The following is a 22,836-nucleotide window of genomic DNA, read 5'->3' as shown; positions in this document are numbered from 1 at the left end:
TTTCACCCTCCTGCATGTTCAGGCCCCGATCACACAAAATCTTTTTCACTCCATCTTTCCACCTCCAATTTGGTCTCCCACTTCTCCTCGTTCCTTCCACCTCCGACACATATATCCTTTTGATCAATCTTTCCTCACTCATTCTCTCCATGTGCCCAAACCATTTCAAAACACCCTCTTCTGCTCTCTCAACCACGCTCTTTTTATTTCCACACATCTCTCTTACCCTTACGTTACTTACTCGATCAAACCACCTCACACCACACATTGTCATCAAACATCTCATTTCCAGCACATCCATCCTCCTGCGCACAATTCTATCCATAGCCCACGCCTCGCAACCATACAACATTGTTGGAACCACTATTCCTTCAAACATACCCATTTTTGCTTTCCGAGATAATGTTCTCGACTTCCACACATTCTTCAAGGCTCCCAGGATTTTCGCCCCCTCCCCCACCGTATGATCCACTTCCGCTTCTATGGTTCCATCCGCTGCCAGATCCACTCCCAGATATCTAAAACACTTTACTTCCTCCAGTTTTTCTCCATTCAAACTTACTTCCCAATTGACTTGACCCTCAACCCTACTGTACCTAATTACCTTGCTCTTATTCACATTTAATCTTAACTTTCTTCTTTCACACACTTTACCAAACTCAGTCACCAGCTTCTGCAGTTTCTCACATGAATCAGCCACCAGCGCTGTATCATCAGCGAACAACAACTGACTCACTTCCCAAGCTCTCTCATCCCCAACAGACTTCATACTTGCCCCTTTTTCCAAAACTCTTGCATTCACCTCCCTAACAACCCCATCCATAAACAAATTAAACAACCATGGAGACATCGCACACCCCTGCCGCAAACCTACATTCACTGAGAACCAATCACTTTCCTCTCTTCCTACACGTACACATGCCTTACATCCTCGATAAAAACTTTTCACTGCTTCTAACAACTTGCCTCCCACACCATATATTCTTAATACCTTCCACAGAGCATCTCTATCAACTCTATCATATGCCTTCTCCAGATCCATAAATGCTACACACAAATCCATTTGCTTTTCTAAGTATTTCTCTCATACATTCTTCAAAGCAAACACCTGATCCACACATCCTGTACCACTTCTGAAACCACACTGCTCTTCCCCAATCTGATGCTCTGTACATGCCTTCACCCTCTCAATCAATACCCTCCCATATAATTTACCAGGAATACTCAACAAACTTATACCTCTGTAATTTGAGCACTCACTCTTATCTCCTTTGCCTTTGTACAATGGCACTATGCACGTATTCCGCCAATCCTCAGGCACCTCACCATGAGTCATACATACATTAAATAACCATACCAACCAGTCAATAATACAGTCACCCCCCTTTTTTAATAAATTCCACTGCAATACCATCCAAACCTGCTGCCTTGCCGCTTTCATCTTCCGCAAAGCTTTTACTACCTCTTCTCTGTTTACCAAATCATTTTCCCTAACCCTTTCACTTTGCACACCACCTCGACCAAAACACCCTATATCTGCCACTCTATCATCAAACACATTCAACAAACCTTCAAAATGCTCACTCCATCTCCTTCTCACATCACCACTACTTGTTATCACCTCCCCATTTGCGCCCTTCACTGAAGTTCCCATTTGCTCCCTTTTCTTACGCCTTTATTTACCTCCTTCCAGAACATCTTTTTATTCTCCCTAAAATTTAATGATACTCTCTCACCCCAACTCTCATTTGCCCTCTTTTTCACCTCTTGCACCTTTGTTTTGACCTCCTGTCTCTTCCTTTTATACATACATATATATATATATATATATATATATATATATATATATATATATATATATATATATGTATATATATATATATATATTTCTTTTAAACTATTCGCCATTTCCCGCATTAGCGAGGTAGCGTTAAGAACAGAGGACTTGGCCTTTTTTGGAATATCCTCACCTGGCCCCCTCTGTTCCTTCATTTGGAAAATAAAGAAAAAAAAACGACAGGGTAGGATTTCCAGCATATATATATATATATATATATATATATATATATATATATATATATATATATATATATATATATATATATATATATATGCATAAAGTGCGTAAGACAAGAGAACAAATAGGAACATCGATGAAGGGGGCTAATGGGGAGGTAATAACCAGTAGTGGTGATGTGAGAAGGAGATGGAGTGAGTATTTTGAAGGTTTGTTGAATATTTTTAGATGATAGACTGGCAGATATAGGGTGTTTTGGTCGAGGTCGTGTGCGAAGTGAAAGGGTCAGGGAGAATGATTTGGTAAACAGAGAAGAGGTAGTGAAAGCTTTGCGGAAGATGTAAGCCGGCAAGGCGGCGGGTTTGGATGGTATTGCAGTGGAATTTATTAAAAAAGGGGGAGACTGTATTATTGACTAGTTGGTAAGGTTATTTAATGTATGTATGATTCATGGTGAGGTGCCTGAGGATTGGTGTAATGCATGCATAGTGCCATTGTACAAAGGCAAAGGGGATAAAGGTGAATGCTCAAATTACAGAGGTATAAGTTCGTTGAGTATTCCTGGGAGAGGATGTGAGGATGAAGAATGTATGTGAGAAATACTTAGAAAAACAAACGGATTTGTATGTAGCTTTTATGGATCTGGAGAAGGCATATGATAGAGTTAATAGAGATACTGTGTGGAAGGTATTGAGAGTATACGGTGTTGGAGACAAGTTGCTAGAAGCAGTGAAAAGTTTTTTTTATCGAGGATGTAAGGCATGCGTACAAGTAGGAAGATAGGAAAGTGATTGGTTCCCAGTGAATGTCGGTTTGCGGATTTATGGATGGGGTTGTTAGAAAGGTGAATGCAAGAGTTTTGGAGAGAGGAGCAAGTATGCAGTCTGTTGTGGATGAGAGAGCCCGGCAAGTGAGTCAGTTGTTGTTCGCTGATGATACAGCGCTGGTGGCTGATTCATGTGAGAAACTGCAGAAGCTGGTGACTGAGTTTGGTAAAGTGTGTGAAAGAAGAAAGCTGAGAGTAAATGTGAATAAGAGCAAGGTTATTAGGTACAGTAGGATTGAGGGACGAGTCAGTTTGGAGGTAAGATTGGAGAAAAACTGAAGGAAGTGAAGTGTTTTAGATATCTGGGAGTTGATTTGGCAGCGGATGGAACCATGGAAACGGAGGCGAGTCACAGTGTGGGGGAGGGGGCGAAAGTTCTGGGAGCGTTGAAGAATGTGTGGAAGGCGAGAACATTATCTCGGAAAGCAAAAATGGGTATGATTGAATGAATAGTGGTTCCAACAATGTTATATGGGGTGGTGATGGGAATGAATAAAGGCAGCAAGTATGAATTATGTACATGTGTTGTATATATGTATATGTCTGTGTATGTATATATATGTATATCTTGAAACGTTTAGGTATGTATATACATATGTATGTGGGTGGGTTGGGCCATTCTTTCGTCTGTTTCCTTGCGCTACCTCGCTAACGCAGGAGACAGTGACAAAGTGTAATGAATAAGAGAAAAAAAAATATATATAAAGAATGAGGAGAAAGATTCGCGCAAAAATATGAGGGCGGAAGTTATTAGATGCCTCTGGTAGGATTCCCGTGACTCCCAATATCCCATCTGTATACCCCGGCAGCACTTCCCAGATCTTGTGTCACCAACCAGCGTTCATCAGTTTATATCAACATTCCTTTTACATCACCTTACTCAAACCCGAGACGCCTTAGACAATATCTAAAGCTAGAAGGATCCTGTGCTTGAACCTGCGCTCCTATCATCACCCTAGGAAAATGGAGTTGGTAAAAACTATATAAAGTACATATAAAGTATATATATAAAGTATATAAAACTAAATAAAGTATCGAATAATATGTAGTATGTTTTAAGAGAGAGAGGTTTATACTTAATCCAGCACAATAGCACACACTGGTCCTTCGTCAGTATAAACGACATAAGGACAATATAAACACACACATTTGCAGTTTCCTGGAGCAATGAAGATTTTAGCTGGACCTTTCCTGGTGCTGGTCGTTGCCTTCAATCTGAGCTGGTAGAAATCATCGTTGTGGTCGAAGCCTGCATTCGTCCAGCCGGTGTGGCCAGAGTAAACAAATGTGCGTTTAAAGAAGAGATTTTTTTTTTTCATCGTTCTCATATGAAGGTTTATGAATTGATTCTGTTGAGAATATTGAATTTTTTTTTTAGTCATGATTTAAAACATTATATGCAAAGATGAATGAAATCATGAGAATTTGATTTACTTTAAAAGTATACGTATATGAAATATTGAAGCAAGTGGACAATATCGTTGAAGTGTAACACTGAAATTTGGAATACATCTCCGTCCCTGAGAAATGAGTTTATTTAACTTTATATATTTTTGGGTTTTGTGTAACTCAACACTATATATTTTTACACCATCCTCAGAGCCCCTTCCTCCTCAGACTCATTTCACAGTTATTTCTGATGTCACACTTTATTTCTCTTTTTTTTTCTACCATACATATCGTGTATCAAGTGTTGGAATATGGGCGTTTAGAATTCAGCTTCGTCAGCAGATGGTATGAATGGAACTGTGTCTGATTACCCAGATTCTTGGATATCAATATTGTCCCAGAATTAAGACTACGAAGCAACAGGCCCTTCCCATCCCGCTAAATAAGGAAAATATAAGATAAAACAACGTTTATAAAAATTGCTACTTGTAAACTCTGGGAGGGATGCGCGCGCATCGATCTTTAACTCCGATTATTCTGTTTTCTGTTCCATTTTTTTTTTAAACCGTACTTCACTTACGTATAGATGTATACATTATATTATTATCATAATCTATAGACCGATATGAATCCTTTGGGATATTAGATACTCCAAAATATATATATTAATTTTAGTATTTTATTATGGTACTTTTCCTACATTTACGTTTTCTACAAAGGCTATATTTCAATATCTCCATTTCAACCCATAGAAAGAAAATGGGAATATCTACTAACAGTGAACTTGGTCTTTGCAGAGTTGATGTGGGATACACTGCACCATCATCGTGCCCTCTTCACTGCCAGGTAAGGTCACGAGCAATTTCCTCTGTTTTGTGGCAAAACCACACATCAGAGCGTCGTGTCCATCACCTTTTTAATAGTTACTGTATGATAATTTAGGGATAAATCATGTGCTTAATGGCACTGTTATTGTGCACACACTTATCTCTTTTTCTTTCCTTATCATTATCATAAATGAATGATTTATCATGAAAACGAATAAGGGAAAACACGGATTTAATATTTTTCAAGCAACTATACTCGGAAAAAAATTTCGTGACGTTCGAATCCCACTTAACATCTTAAGTGATTTGGTTCGTCAGTCATGGGTTAACAGTTGGCATAAAGTTAGTTGTATAATTTTGATTTTGTTCTAAAATTTAAAATTTGCGTAAACCCAGTGACTGTTTTCTAATTTTTTTTTCTTTTCATGCAGGTTACATTTATTTACCTTAGGTACATATGTATCGAGTTAGATCTATAGTATGTAGGTTATATACTCGAAACTTGGAAACGTCTATTCCATTGGAGGTTAAGAGATGGGAGAAAAATTACTTTTAAAAATGTTTCTTTATTCATATGACCAATGGCCTCGTTTTTCCTTTTGTGATGAAAGAGGGGGACAGTTTTACAATATTTACTGCGTATAATTTTTGAATATCAAAGGCGCGCGGAATTATTTTCCAGCAGTATATTTAGAGGCGAAAATATGTATTTGTGTGTTTATGTAACAGTATTTCTTCATGTTTAACACACCATCAAAACTTGATTATTGGGGCTAATAAAGTGTGAAGGAATATACATTTCTTTCTGCAGTTATTATCATATATATATTTATTTCATTTATTTATTATACTTTGTCGCTGTCTCCCGCGTTTGCGAGGTAGCGCAAGGAAACAGACGAAAGAAATGGCCCCCCCCCCCCATACACATGTATATACATACGTCCACACACGCAAATATACATACCTACACAGCTTTCCATGGTTTACCCCAGACGCTTCACATGCCTTGCTTCAATCCACTGACAGCACGTCAACCCCGGTATACCACATCGCTCCAATTCACTCTATTCCTTACCCTCCTGCATGTTCAGGCCCCGATCACACAAAATCTTTTTCACTCCATCTTTCCACCTCCAATTTGGTCTCCCTCTTCTCCTCGTTCCCTCCACCTCCGACACATATATTCTCTTGGTCAATCTTTCCTCACTCATTCTCTCCATGTGCCCGAACCATTTCAAAACACCCTCTTCTGCTCTCTCAACCACGCTCTTTTTATTTCCACACATCTCTCTTACCCTTACGTTACTTACTCGATCAAACCACCTCACACCACATATTGTCCTCAAACATCTCATTTCCAGCACATCCATCCTCCTGCGCACAACTCTATCCATAGCCCACGTCTCGCAACCATACAACATTGTTGGAACCACTATTCCTTCAAACATACCCATTTTTGCTCTCCGAGATAATGTTCTCGACTTCCACACATTCTTCAAGGCTCCCAGAATTTTCGCCCCCTCCCCCACCCTATGATCCACTTCCGCTTCCATGGTTCCATCCGCTGCCAGATCCACTCCCAGATATCTAAAACACTTCACTTCCTCCAGTTTTTCTCCATTCAAACTCACCTCCCAATTGACTTGACCCTCAACCCTACTGTACCTAATAACCTTGCTCTTATTCACATTTACTCTTAACTTTCTTCTTTCACACACTTTACCAAACTCAGTCGCCAGCTTCTGCAGTTTCTCACATGAATCAGCCACTAGCGCTGTATCATCAGCGAACAACAACTGACTCACTTCCCAAGCTCTCTCATCCCCAACAGACTTCATACTTGCCCCTCTCTCCAAAACTCTTGCATTCACCTCCCTAACAACCCCATCCATAAACAAATTAAACAACCATGGAGACATCACACACCCCTGCCGCAAACCTACATTCACTGAGAACCAATCACTTTCCTCTCTTCCTACACGTACACATGCCTTACATCCTCGATAAAAACTTTTCACTGCTTCTAACAACTTGCCTCCCACACCATATATTCTTAATACCTTCCACAGAGCATCTCTATCAACTCTATCATATGCCTTCTCCAGATCCATAGATGCTACATACAAATCCATTTGCTTTTCTAAGTATTTCTCACATACATTCTTCAAAGCAAACACCTGATCCACACATCCTGTACCACTTCTGAAACCACACTGCTCTTCCCCAATCTGATGCTCTGTACATGCCTTCACCCTCTCAATCAATATCCTCCCATATAATTTACCAGGAATACTCAACAAACTTATACCTCTGTAATTTAAGCACTCACTCTTATCCCCTTTGCCTTTGTACAATGGCACTATGCACGCATTCCGCCAATCCTCAGGCACCTCACCATGAGTCATACATACATTAAATAACCTTACCAACCAGTCAACAATACAGTCACCCCCTTTTTTAATAAATTCCACTGCAATACCATCCAAACCTGCTGCCTTGCCGGCTTTCATCTTCCGCAAAGCTTTTACTACCTCTTCTCTGTTTACCAAATCATCTTCCCAACCCTCTCACTTTGCACACCACCTCGACCAAAACACCCTATATCTGCCACTCTATCATCAAACACATTCAACAAACCTTCAAAATACTCACTCCATCTCCTTCTCACATCACCACTACTTGTTATCACCTCCCCATTTGCGCCCTTCACTGAAGTTCCCATTTGCTCCCTTGTCTTACGCACTTTATTTACCTCCTTCCAGAACATCTTTTTATTCTCCCTAAAATTTAATGATACTCTCTCACCCCAACTCTCATTTGCCCTTTTTTTCACCTCTTGCACCTTTCTCTTGACCTCCTGTCTCTTTCTTTTATACATCTCCCACTCAATTTCATTTTTTCCTTGCAAAAATCGTCCAAATGCCTCTCTCTTCTCTTTCACTAATACTCTTACTTCTTCATCCCACCACTCACTACCCTTTCTAATCAACCCACCTCCCACTCTTCTCATGCCACAAGCATCTTTTGCGCAATCCATCACTGATTCCCTAAATACATCCCATTCCTCCCCCACTCCCCTTACTTCCATTGTTCTCACCTTTTTCCATTCTGTACTCAGTCTCTCCTGGTACTTCCTCACACAAGTCTCCTTCCCAAGCTCACTTACTCTCACCACCCTCTTCACCCCAACATTCACTCTTTTTTTCTGAAAACCCATACAAATCTTCACCTTAGCCTCCACAAGATAATGATCAGACATCCCTCCAGTTGCATCTCTCAGCACATTAACATCCAAAAGTCTCTCTTTCGCGCGCCTGTCAATTAACACGTAATCCAATAACGCTCTCTGGCCATCTCTCCTACTTACATAAGTATACTTATGTATATCTCGCTTTTTAAACCAGGTATTCCCAATCATCAGTCCTTTTTCAGCACATAAATCTACAAGCTCTTCACCATTTCCACTTACAACACTGAACACCCCATGTATACCAATTATTCCCTCAACTGCCACATTACTCACCTTTGCATTCAAATCACCCATCACTATAACCCGGTCTCGTGCATCAAAACCACTAACACACTCATCTAGCTGCTCCCAAAACACTTGCCTAAGAAGGTAAAGTGAAGATCGATTTGCTCTTGTGTATTATTTACTGAGGATAACAGTTGAAATAAGGGGTCGAGGAATCCAGGCCGTATTGAAGTATCGGTCAAGAAAGTGTGTGTACAGTCCTACAGGTACTTTATATGAAGTGCAATATACGTGCAAGTGTTTGGGATACCGAGAATATAGCAAGAAATTTGATTGAAGTTGCTGTAGAGTGTTTACGAAGATTTCATGATCACCATCAAGATTTTGCAAATGGCTGCTCTTCATCATCATCATCATCATCATCGTCTCCCTCGTTAGAGCCATCGGTAGACGTAACAACAGGGAAGACGTCACTCCCTCTCCTGCCGTTGCAAGGAGTTTGGACACCCAGACCGTGATGTGGTCGATCACCCGAGAGACAGTACAGGCATTGGATCAGACTGGAGGCTGAAGAGTTGGTGAAGTTATACCGACCCTCCACCCCCCACCCTGCCTTGCTCTCCAATCCGCAGCACCGCAGTGGTTGTGATGGGGATTAGTTTAAGAATTTCAAGAGAACCACGTCAAGGGGGAGGGGGAGGTGCACACACACACACGTGTAGGACCACTTGGGCGAGAATATTCAGTCGAACGAAACCGAAGACCATAATATTCAGTGGAGGTCCTGAATCGCCCACCAGTGATGCTACTACGTTTGTGAATCAAGAACCATTGCAACACAAACCTCGCCAGGTGGTAGAGTGTCCCGCAGTGTATCGAGACAGACTTCCCCAGAACTTTTTTAAAGGGGAAGTAAGTGTTTATAGTTGTGTTACTGGAGTGATAGTTTTCATACATGGTGCTTTGACAAGAAAATAGTGAAATTGGAAAAAATGTAGCTTAGACATTGAAGCTTATTGATACAGTGGTCAAATTGATGAGAACTACTATTGACGTTTGTGTAAATAAATTATACATTTCCTTTTTCCATAGCCAGAGGTTGAACCATTATGTGACATCCATTTTTTTCATTTCATTTCAAGCTAGAAGTTTCAGTTTTCTAAATTGTTTCTTACATTTTTCATATGTATATATATGTATGTGTGTGTGTGTGTATATGTGCGTGTGTATGTGTGTGTGTGTGTATATATATAATATATATATATATTATCCCTGGGGATAGGGGTGAAAGAATACTTCCCACGCATTCCTCGCGTGTCGTAGAAAGCGACTAGAGGGGACGGGAGCAGGGGGCCAGAAATCCTCCCCTCCTTGTATTTTTTTTAACTTTCTAAAATGGGAAACAGAAGAAGGAGTCACTCGGGGAGTGCTCATCCTCCTCGAAGGCTCAGATTGGGGTGCCTAAATGTGTGTGGATGTAACCAAGATGTGAAAGAAGGAGAGATAGGTAGTATGTTTGAGGAAAGGAACCTGGATGTTTTGGCTCTGAGTGAAACGAAGCTCAAGGGTAAAGGGGAAGAGTGGTTCGGGAATGTCTTGGGAGTAAAGTCAGGGGTTAGTGAGAAGACAAGAGCAAGGGAAGGAGTAGCAAAACTCCTGAAACAGGAGTTGTGGGAGTATGTGATAGAATGTAAGAAAGTAAATTCTCGATTAATATGGGTAAAACTGAAAGTTGATGGAGAGAGATGGGTGATTATTGGTGCATATGCACCTGGGCATGAGAAGAAAGATCATGAGAGGCATATATATATATATATATTCCTCAATATATATATATATATATATATATATATATATTTATTCCTATGAGTCAACGGGGAAAATGAAACAAGTGTTTCATTTTCCCCGTGGACTCAGGAATATCTTGATCACGCGCAAAATTGTGATCCTTTCCAATATATATATATATATATATATATATATATATATATATATATATATGTGTGTGTGTGTGTGTGTGTGTGTGTGTGTGTGTTTGTGTATGCGTGTGAGTAATAGATCTGTTGCTTGGAAAATGACCGTCATCACAGGTTATGTAGAATGGATTGTATACATGTAATATCTACATTATGTGTCTGGTTGAAATCTTCTTTGGAAATATAGATGCGAGGAGAAGTACGTGAACTGTAGGAAGGTTGACTGTATCGAACGTCCGCCTCAACCCAAAAGGAGGAGGGAATGTGTCCCATCATACCATCCCACGGTCTACGCCTGTGTACACATGTAGAGTCTTAGTTCTTAAGGCTTTAATGGTGTAGCTACATCTGCTGTCAGAAACATGTCTGAGCTTAAAACAGGTAGACATCGGCTGAACTTACCACACGAAGACGATAGAATGGTAAGACTGTAACAAATACGGTGTCTGGGGTTCAGCAGTAGAGAGGGATGGGCTATAGCGTAACTACTTTCGTAATGGTCCACGGGTGTACTGTAGACTATGCTTTACTTTTTACTTGTATCTATAACTCTTGGTATAGATTTGCTGTATTCTTATTCATGAAAACTGTTACTCTGGTAATGACGTATTGAGTTATCTAGCAATAAAGAAGTAACGGAACATTGTTAGACTTTGTTCAGATCTACCACGGGTATAGAAAACGAGCCACGTCGTGATATAAACAGACTATAGTGACAGATGATATAAGAACTCGTTATGAAAAATATCAACAACACTGTCTCCACCAAAAGGACTGTGGTGGGTGGTTCATAAGCTTAACTTTAGTATTTGGTAATATAAAGTAATTGCTGTGCTTTAAGGTTTAGTATTTGACGTTCATTTGCCCATAACATCATTGAGTTAATGGTGGCTTTGCTGTTCGCACTTGAAGACACAATTGATTTTAACGGCCTCTCTCTCTCTCTCTCTCTCTCTCTCTCTCTCTCTCTCTCTCTCTCTCTCTCTCTCTCTCTCTCTCTCTCTCTCTCTTGTCTTCACGGAAAACGTGATTAATTCCGCCGCTCGACCCAAATTTCGTGATGTCTGAGGTAAGTTATTGATTAGGTCAGACTTCATAAGATATGATTTCGGTTTGGGTACACCACATCAGGTTTACATTGCTGTGATTTCCTGTACAGAGGCTGAGGTGCGGGCTGTTAACTTTGGTTTAGCTGGGTATTCTGAGTAAGATTAGGTTTAGATTAGATATATTTCCTTTCTTTTCACCTGTTACTTAAACCTCATCAACACTGTATTCTCCTAATGTGGTTTATATACTTACTTGGAACAATGTAACTTCATAGAGAGGGTTCGTCAGACTTTTGCTGAACGTACAATGCTGGTTGACCAGCAGCATCCTATACCTCCTGGAAATGAACACTGATGTGTGCTTTCGACAGGGATGGGATCGTGTAAAGAAGGGCGAACACCCCTGTGATGGGAGGGAGAACGCCTCTGTGATGGGAGGGAGAACGCCCCTGTGATGGGAGGGAGAACACCTCTGTGATGGGAGGGAGAACGCCTCTGTGATGGGAGGGAGAACGCCTTTATGATGGGAGGGAGAACGCCCCTGTGATGGGAGGGAGAACGCCTTTATGATGGGAGGGAGAACACCCCTGTGATGGGAGGGAGAACACCTCTGTGATGGGAGGGAGAACACCTCTGTGATGGGAGGGAGAACACACCTGTGATGGGAGGGAGAACACCGCTGTGATGGGAGGGCGAACACCTCTGTGATGGGAGGGAGAACGCCTCTGTGATGGGAGGGAGAACACCGCTGTGATGGGAGGGAGAACACCTCTGTGATGGGAGGGAGAACACCTCTGTGATGGGAGGGAGAACACCCCTGTGATGGGAGGGAGAACACCTCTGTGATGGGAGGGAGAACACCTCTGTGATGGGAGGGAGAACACCTCTGTGATGGGAGGGAGAACACCTCTGTGATGGGAGGGAGAACACCTCTGTGATGGGAGGGAGAACACCTCTGTGATGGGAGGGAGAACACCCCTGTGATGGGAGGGAGAACACCTCTGTGATGGGAGGGAGAACACCTCTGTGATGGGAGGGAGAACACCTCTGTGATGGGAGGGAGAACACCTCTGTGATGGGAGGGAGAACACCTCTGTGATGGGAGGGAGAACACCTCTGTGATGGGAGGGAGAACGCCTCTGTGATGGGAGGGAGAACGCCTCTGTGATGGGAGGGAGAACACCTCTGTGATGGGAGGGAGACCGCCTCTGTGATGGGAGGGAGAACGCCTCTGTGATGGGAGGGAGAACGCCTCTGTGATGGGAGGGAGAACGCCTCTGTGATGGGAGGGAGAACACCTCTGTGATGGGAGGGAGAACGCCTCTGTGATGGGAGGGAGAACACCTCTGTGATGGGAGGGAGAACACCTCTGTGATGGGAGGGAGAACACCTCTGTGATGGGAGGGAGAACGCCTCTGTGATGGGAGGGAGAACACCTCTGTGATGGGAGGGAGAACACCTCTGTGATGGGAGGGAGAACGCCCCTGTGATGGGAGGGAGAACGCCTCTGTGATGGGAGGGAGAACGCCCCTGTGATGGGAGGGAGAACGCCTCTGTGATGGGAGGGAGAACACCTCTGTGATGGGAGGGAGAACACCTCTGTGATGGGAGGGAGAACACCCTGTGATGGGAGGGAGAACACCTCTGTGATGGGAGGGAGAACACCTCTGTGATGGGAGGGAGAACACCTCTGTGATGGGAGGGAGAACGCCTCTGTGATGGGTAGGAGAACGCCTCTGTGATGGGAGTGAGAACACCTCTGTGATGGGAGGGAGAACGCCTCTGTGATGGGAGGGAGAACACCTCTGTGATGGGAGGGAGAACACCTCTGTGATGGGAGGGAGAACAGCCTCTGTGATGGGAGGGAGAACACCTCTGTGATGGGAGGGAGAACACCTCTGTGATGGGAGGGAGAACACCTCTGTGATGGGAGGGAGAACACCTCTGTGATGGGAGGGAGAACACCTCTGTGATGGGAGGGAGAACGCCTCTGTGATGGGAGGGAGAACACCCCTGTGATGGGAGGGAGAACACCCCTGTGATGGGAGGGAGAACACCCCTGTGATGGGAGGGAGAACACCTCTGTGATGGGAGGGAGAACACCTCTGTGATGGGAGGGAGAACACCTCTGTGATGGGAGGGAGAACACCTCTGTGATGGGAGGGAGAACACCTCTGTGATGGGAGGGAGAACACCTCTGTGATGGGAGGGAGAACACCTCTGTGATGGGAGGGAGAACACCTCTGTGATGGGAGGGAGAACACCTCTGTGATGGGAGGGAGAACACCTCTGTGATGGGAGGGAGAACACCTCTGTGATGGAGGGAGAACCCCCTGTGATGGGAGGGAGAACACCGCTGTGATGGGAGGGAGAACACCTCTGTGATGGGAGGGAGAACACCTCTGTGATGGGAGGGAGAACACCTCTGTGATGGGAGGGAGAACACCTCTGTGATGGGAGGGAGAACACCTCTGTGATGGGAGGGAGAACACCTCTGTGATGGGAGGGAGAACACCTCTGTGATGGGAGGGAGAACACCTCTGTGATGGGAGGGAGAACACCTCTGTGATGGGAGGGAGAACACCTCCTGTGATGGGAGGGAGAACACCTCTGTGATGGGAGGGAGAACACCTCTGTGATGGGAGGGAGAACACCTCTGTGATGGGAGGGAGAACACCTCTGTGATGGGAGGGAGAACGCCTCTGTGATGGGAGGGAGAACACCTCTGTGATGGGAGGGAGAACACCTCTGTGATGGGAGGGAGAACACCTCTGTGATGGGAGGGAGAACACCTCTGTGATGGGAGGGAGAACACCTCTGTGATGGGAGGGAGAACGCCTCTGTGATGGGAGGGAGAACGCCTCTGTGATGGGAGGGAGAACACCTCTGTGATGGGAGGGAGAACACCTCTGTGATGGGAGGGAGAACACCTCTGTGATGGGAGGGAGAACACCTCTGTGATGGGAGGGAGAACACCTCTGTGATGGGAGGGAGAACACCCTCTGTGATGGGAGGGAGAACACCTCTGTGATGGGAGGGAGAACACCCCTGTGATGGGAGAACACTCTGTGATGGGAGGGAGAACACCTCTGTGATGGGAGGGAGAACACCTCTGTGATGGGAGGGAGAACACCTCAGTGATGGGAGGGAGAACACCTCTGTGATGGGAGGGAGAACACCTCTGTGATGGGAGGGAGAACCCCTCTGTGATGGGAGGGAGAACACCTCTGTGATGGGAGGGAGAACACCCTCTGTGATGGGAGGGAGAACACCTCTGTGATGGGAGGGAGAACACCTCTGTGATGGGAGGGAGAAACACCCTCTGTGATGGGAGGGAGAACACCTCTGTGATGGGAGGGAGAACGCCTCTGTGATGGGAGGGAGAACACCTCTGTGATGGGAGGGAGAACGCCTCTGTGATGGGAGGGAGAACACCTCTGTGATGGGAGGGAGAACGCCTCTGTGATGGGAGGGAGAACGCCTCTGTGATGGGAGTGAGAACGCCTCTGTGATGGGAGTGAGAACGCCTCTGTGATGGGAGGGAGAACGCCTCTGTGATGGGAGGGAGAACACCTCTGTGATGGGAGGGAGAACGCCTCTGTGATGGGAGGGAGAACACCTCTGTGATGGGAGGGAGAACGCCTCTGTGATGGGAGGGAGAACACCCCTGTGATGGGAGGGAGAACACCTCTGTGATGGGAGGGAGACCGCCTCTGTGATGGGAGGGAGAACACCTCTGTGATGGGAGGGAGAACACCTCTGTGATGGGAGGGAGAACACCTCTGTGATGGGAGGGAGAACGCCTCTGTGATGGGAGGGAGAACACCTCTGTGATGGGAGGGAGAACGCCTCTGTGATGGGAGGGAGAACGCCTCTGTGATGGGAGGGAGAACACCTCTGTGATGGGAGGGAGAACACCTCTGTGATGGGAGGGAGAACACCTCTGTGATGGGAGGGAGAACACCGCTGTGATGGGAGGGAGAACGCCTCTGTGATGGGAGGGAGAACACCTCTGTGATGGGAGGGAGAACGCCTCTGTGATGGGAGAACGCCTCTGTGATGGGAGGGAGAACACCTCTGTGATGGGAGAACGCCTCTGTGATGGGAGGGAGAACACCTCTGTGATGGGAGGGAGAACACCTCTGTGATGGGAGGGAGAACGCCTCTGTGATGGGAGGGAGAACACCCCTGTGATGGGAGGGAGAACACCTCTGTGATGGGAGGGAGAACACCTCTGTGATGGGAGGGAGAACACCTCTGTGATGGGAGGGAGAACGCCTCTGTGATGGGAGGGAGAACACCCCTGTGATGGGAGGGAGAACACCGCTGTGATGGGAGGGAGAACACCTCTGTGATGGGAGGGAGAACGCCTCTGTGATGGGAGGGAGAACACCCCTGTGATGGGAGGGAGAACACCGCTGTGATGGGAGGGAGAACCCCTCCGTGATGGGAGGGCGAATACCCCTGTGATGGGAGGGAGAACACCCCTGTGATGGGAGGGAGAACACCTCTGTGATGGGAGGGAGAACACCTCTGTGATGGGAGGGAGAACGCCTCTGTGATGGGAGGGAGAACGCCTCTGTGATGGGAGGGAGAACACCTCTGTGATGGGAGGGAGAACACCCCTGTGATGGGAGGGAGAACACCTCTGTGATGGGAGGGAGAACACCTCTGTGATGGGAGGGAGAACACCGCTGTAATGGGAGGGCAAACACCTCTTTGATGGGAGGGCGAATACCCCTGTGATGGGAGGGCATCGTCTTCAAATATTCTAACCCAACTCGTGAATATCCGCAGGTATTCTGCTCGACTCATTCACGTTGTATTCTTATTTGCTCTTCCCACTCTCAAAAGCACGAGGGAGCATTCAGCGCGGTGCAATATGCAACACCTGATAAACATCTCTCTTTGATAAGGAGCTGCACAGGTGTTGGGGAGAATATGACCCGTTATACGTGTGTGTGTGTGTGTGTGTGTGTGGAGGTTGGCGAGTCTATTGCGACATGATCTTCCTCCAATCTTTCAGTTCATTCCCTCCATCACAGCTGTGCTGTTTTCAGTCCCAATGAACCACGTCTTTCATCGCTGCTCGATTTCATCTCTCTCTCTCTCTCTCTCTCTCTCTCTCTCTCTCTCTCTCTCTCTCTCTCTCTCTCTCTCTCTCTCTCTCTTGGATTATCATCATCATCTTACACGCGTCCTCATTTGGTGTCTCGTTCCCTCATTGCTTTGCCCAGATGGTCTCGAGCGAGATTCGGTCGAATTCAGAGAGAGAGAGAGAGAGAGAGAGAGAGAGAGAGATGGTCCTAGTACGATGGAAAACCTTCGAGAATTAACTTGGGGTTTTATTTGAAGCGAAGTTTCGGCTCACTTCCATTTGCCCTGTTCAAATTCTCTCAATGTAATAAAGTGTTCTGTAAACACAAACATTGTTGGCTCAGATGAAAACCTGCAGGAACCGTTCGTAAACTGATGAACAGATGTCTTTTTTCCCCTCCACACAGAGGCTCAGCTGGGTGGGTGAAGCCTATTACCTTCAAAGGCAGCGCTGGGTGAGGTTGGTGAAGCGTAGCCACCACACTACGCTAGAAAGATGCCGGGAAAATTTAAGCGTATCATCATAGTCCTTATGTGTTCTATGAAAACCGTCCGTATTGAAGGAATTCTTTAACGCGGCTGTGTACCCTGTCCGTCTTTTCATTGTTTACATTGCTACTATATTACATTTACGATATTTACGCTGGAGAACTCTTTTTTTTTTTTTTTACAGTTTGATGGAGGAGCTCTTTCTCTTCGTTCTCGCCTCGGGGGTATTTACGTATGAATAAAGGATCTTGTGGTTTCACGGTTGATATACCGTCTGTTGTATACTACGACTTCAAGAATACATGCCCGGGAACCAGGCGGCTCACACAGCGGTTGGTTGAAGTGTCTTAAAAGATGATAGAAAAGGAATAGGTGTTCTGGGTGAGAGTAGATCCCGGTACTGTTCCTTTCGTGCAAGATCTTATAGATATTCCGATACAGACATACAAACTGTGTAGAGGTTAGCGTCCCCGACCGTGACGCATTCACGGGACGCCCAGGGCTAGCCCCGCATAGGTTCGAATCCTGGCTGCGGCCGTCGGTCCACTGTCAACTTCCAGCCACTACCCTTCAGCTGGCCAAGGATTGCAGCCAACTTCCAGCCACTACCCTTCAGCTGGCCAAGGACTGCAGCCAACTTCCAACCACTACCCTTCAGCTGGCCAAGGATTGCAGCCAACTTCCAGCCACTACCCTTCAACTGGCCAGGGATTGCAGCCAACTTCCAGCCACTAACCCTCATCTGGCCAAGGATTGCAGCCAACTTCCAGCCACTACCCTTCATCTGACCAATGACTGCAGCCAACTTCCAGCCACTACCCATCATCAGGCCAAGGACTGCAATCATTCTCCAGCCACTACCCCTTGTCTGGCCAAGGACTACAGCCATCCTCCAGCCACTACACCTCGTCTGGCCAAAGGCAGCAGCCATCCTCCAGCTACTACTCCTCATCTGGCCAAAGACCGTAGCTGTCCTCCAGCCACTACCCCTCGTCTGGCCAAGAGCTGCTGCCATCCTTCAGCCACTACCCCTCGTCTGGTCAAGGACAGCAGCTATCCTCCAGCCGCTACCCCTCGTCTGACCAAAGACTTCAGTCATCCTCCAGCCACTACCCCTCGTCTGACCAAAGACTTCAGTCATCCTCCAGCCACTACCCCATCGTCTGGCCCCCTACCTTATATGACACTGGCACGGGAGGGGAAGGGCCTCCCTTAGGTGCTGGATGGACCAAGGCAACCCCTTCCCCTCCCCTCAGCTCAATTTTAGGTGAGAAAGAAAATGGGAAGTTAGTCAGATGTACGTACTTTGACAGTCTGTCACTCTATGGTTTCTTAACGCCGATGGTACAAAAGGAAGAATGACAAAGAAGTTGTCCCATTGACCCTGGCATGTGTATACACAGAGCAAAATTGGTAAACTTCACCTCTCATGTTATGTGTCTGTGTCTATACTATAGTCTCGACCCCTCGCGCTGGATCAGACCTTCAGGTATTTATTGTAATGTTTTGGCCACAGTTTCAAGATTAAAAGGGAACACTGACCAATATTGCAGTCTAACTCGTTAGTCGTTAATATCTGTTCATATATTATACTTAGTCGCTGTCTCTCGCGTTAGCGAGGTAGCGCAGGGAAACAAATGAAAGAGTGGCCCAACCCACCCACATACACATGTATATACATACACGCCCACACACGCACATATACATACCTATACATTTCAACGTATACTTGCATATACATACACAGACATATACATATATACACATGAGCACACTCATACTTGCTTCCCCCTATATATATATATATATATATATATATATATATATATATATATATATATATATATATATATATATATATATATATAGGGGGAAGCAAGTATATATATATATATATATATATATATATATATATATATATATATATATATATATATATATATATATATATATATTTATATATATATATATATATATATATATATATATATATATATATTTATATATATTTATATATATTTATATATATATATATATATATATATATATATATATATATATATATATATATATATATATATATATATATATATATATATATATATATTATCCCTGGGGACAGGGGATTAAGAATACTTCCCACGTATTCCCTGCGTGTCGTAGAAGGCGACTAAAAGGGGAGGGAGCGGGAGGGCTGGAAATCCTCCCCTCTCGTTTTTTTTTTTTTTTAATTTTCCAAAAGAAGGAACAGAGGGGGCCAGGTGAGGATATTCCAAAAAAGGCCCAGTCCTCTGTTCTTAACGCTACCTCGCTAACCCTGGAAATGGCGAATAGTTTAAAAGAAAAGAAAAGAAATATATATATATATATATATATATATATATATATATATATATATATATATATATACATATATTCTTTCTTTTTTTCTTTTAAACTATTCGCCATTTCCCACATTAGCGAGGTAGCGTTAAGAACAGAGGACTGGGCCTTTTTTGGAATATCCTCACCTGGCCCCCTTTGTTCCTTCATTTGGAAAATAAAGAAAAAAAAAACGAGAGGGGAGGATTTCCAGCATATATATATATATATATATATATATATATATATATATATATATATATATATATATATATATATATATATATATATATATATATATATATTTTTTTTTTTTTTTTTTTTTTTTTTATACTTTGTCGCTGTCTCCCGCGTTTGCGAGGTAGCGCAAGGAAACAGACGAAAGAAATGGCCCAATCCCCCCCATACACATGTACATACACACGTCCACACACGCAAATATACATACCTACACAGCTTTCCATGGTTTACCCCGGACGCTTCACATGCCTTGATTCAATCCACTGACAGCACGTCAACCCCTGTATACCACATCGCTCCAATTCACTCTATTCCTTGCCCTCCTTTCACCCTCCTGCATGTTCAGGCCCCGATCACACAAAATCCTTTTCACTCCATCTTTCCACCTCCAATTTGGTCTCCCTCTTCTCCTCGTTCCCTCCACCTCCGACACATATATCCTCTTGGTCAATCTTTCCTCACTCATTCTCTCCATGTGCCCAAACCATTTCAAAACACCCTCTTCTGCTCTCTCAACCACGCTCTTTTTATTTCCACACATCTCTCTTACCCTTACGTTACTTACTCGATCAAACCACCTCACACCACACATTGTCCTCAAACATCTCATTTCCAGCACATCCATCCTCCTGCGCACAACTCTATCCATATCCCACGCCTCGCAACCATACAACATTGTTGGAACTACTATTCCTTCAAACATACCCATTTTTGCTTTCCGGGATAATGTTCTCGACTTCCACACATTTTTCAAGGCTCCCAAAATTTTCGCCCCCTCCCCCACCCTATGATCCACTTCCGCTTCCATGGTTCCATCCGCTGACAGATCCACTCCCAGATATCTAAAACACTTCACTTCCTCCAGTTTTTCTCCATTCAAACTCACCTCCCAATTGACTTGACCCTCAACCCTACTGTACCTAATAACCTTGCTCTTATTGACATTTACTCTTAACTTTCTTCTTCCACACACTTTACCAAACTCCGTCACCAGCTTCTGCAGTTTCTCACATGAATCCGCCACCAGCGCTGTATCATCAGCAAACAACAACTGACTCACTTCCCAAGCTCTCTCATCCCCAACAGACTTCATACTTGCCCCTCTTTCCAAGACTCTTGCATTTACCTCCCTAACAACCCCATCCATAAACAAATTAAACAACCATGGAGACATCACACACCCCTGCCGCAAACCTACATTCACTGAGAACCAATCACTTTCCTCTCTTCCTACACGTACACATGCCTTGCATCCTCGATAAAAACTTTTCACTGCTTCTAACAACTTGCCTCCCACACCATATATTCTTAATACCTTCCACAGAGCATCTCTATCAACTCTATCATATGCCTTCTCCAGATCCATAAATGCTACATACAAATCCATTTGCTTTTCTAAGTATTTCTCACATACATTCTTCAAAGCAAACACCTGATCCACACATCCTCTACCACTTCTGAAACCACACTGCTCTTCCCCAATCTGATGCTCTGTACATGCCTTCACCCTCTCAATCAATACTCTCCCATATAATTTACCAGGAATACTCAACAAACTTATACCTCTGTAATTTGAGCACTCACTCTTATCTTATATATATATATATATATATATATATATATATATATATATATATATATATATATATATATATATATACATATATATATATATATATATATATATATATATATATATATATATATATATATATATATATATATATGTATATATTTATATGTATATATATATATATGTATATATATATATATATATATATATATATATATATATATATATATATATATATATATATATATATATATATATGTATGTATGTATATATATATATACCAAAACATGTAACATTTACATGCAAATTAAATCTAAACAGTCTTAGCAATTGCTCGTCCGAGAGCCGAGCCCAGGCTATCGAGAACAGCCGACGGTCACTGTAACTTTGGACCGCTGCCTCGCAGCACCGCAGAAGAGTGCGGGCGGCCTGTCTCACCCCCCCTTACAGGACGGCAGTGAGTGGACGGGAGGCCTGGAGATGTAGATGGCTGTCCCGGAGTGGCATGATCCGTCCCATCGGTGGTCCAGTGGTACACTCATATGTCCCACACAATCTGGATATGAAAGTCAGCCTCGACATACAAACATATGAAGGAATTTCGGGTCCATTTGGGTGCGAGTGGCATGGAGCAGTTTGTGATGACACAGTGAGAGGCACTTAGGCCGTCTTTAACGACCCTCGCTGCTCCCACGTCTGACTCAGGTCTCAGGTCCAATTTTATTTTCATGATTCCCTCTGCTGCTCCAGGACGTGAGGAATCTTGCCAAGATATGAAGGAAAACTGGTGGTGCTTCTGGCCTCACCAGCACGGACTTCCCTCCCTTCCTTCTACGTACACATGACTGCCAGCATTTAGCTCTGACTCCATCTATGGGGCTGCCACCACATGGCTCGAGCTACATGTCCGGGGCTGTCACCACATGGCTCGCCCTACATGTATGGGGCTGCCACCACATGGCTCGCTCCTACATGTATGGGGCTGCCACCACATGGCTTGCTCCTACATGTATGGGGCTGTCACCACATGGCTCGCCCTACATGTACGGGGCTGTCACCACATGGCTCGCCCTACATGTCCGGGGCTGTCACCACATGGCTCGCCCTACATGTACGGGGCTGTCACCACATGGCTCGCCCTACATGTCCGGGGCTGTCACCACATGGCTCGCCCTACATGTATGGGGCTGCCACCACATGGCTCGCCCTACATGTACGGGGCTGTCACCACATGGCTCGCCCTACATGTATGGGGCTGTCACCACATGGCTCGCTCCTACATGTATGGGGCTGTCACCACATGGTTCGCCCTACATGTATGGGGCTGCCACCACATGGCTTGCTCCTACATGTATGGGGCTGCCTCCACTGGAGCCACGCCATCTTTAGCCCCACACAACCACTGGAGCCACACCATCTGCAGGACCAGTTGATCTCTGGAGCCACACCGCAGACTGGATGACGAGGTTTCTGAGGTCACACCATCCGTAAGGTCACTCCTGACCCGTAAGGTCAC

The 22,836-nt window shown here is 44.6% G+C and overlaps 1 protein-coding gene across 1 annotated transcript in view; it reads left to right on the top strand.

Annotated features, from left to right (window-relative positions):
• Positions 1–22,836, top strand: part of LOC139765812 (uncharacterized) — a 794,527-nt gene that overhangs the window by 545,586 nt on the left and 226,105 nt on the right. Inside the window, exon 5 of the mRNA XM_071693606.1 lies at positions 5,030–5,078. Coding sequence (XP_071549707.1) covers positions 5,030–5,078 — 49 coding nt within the window. The remainder of the gene's footprint in view (positions 1–5,029; positions 5,079–22,836) is intronic.

This window comes from Panulirus ornatus, chromosome 56 (assembly GCF_036320965.1).
Source record: "Panulirus ornatus isolate Po-2019 chromosome 56, ASM3632096v1, whole genome shotgun sequence".
Lineage (NCBI taxonomy): Eukaryota > Metazoa > Arthropoda > Malacostraca > Decapoda > Palinuridae > Panulirus > Panulirus ornatus.
The sequence above is the reverse complement of the archived record's forward strand: the minus strand, read 5'-3'. Positions and strand labels throughout refer to the sequence as shown.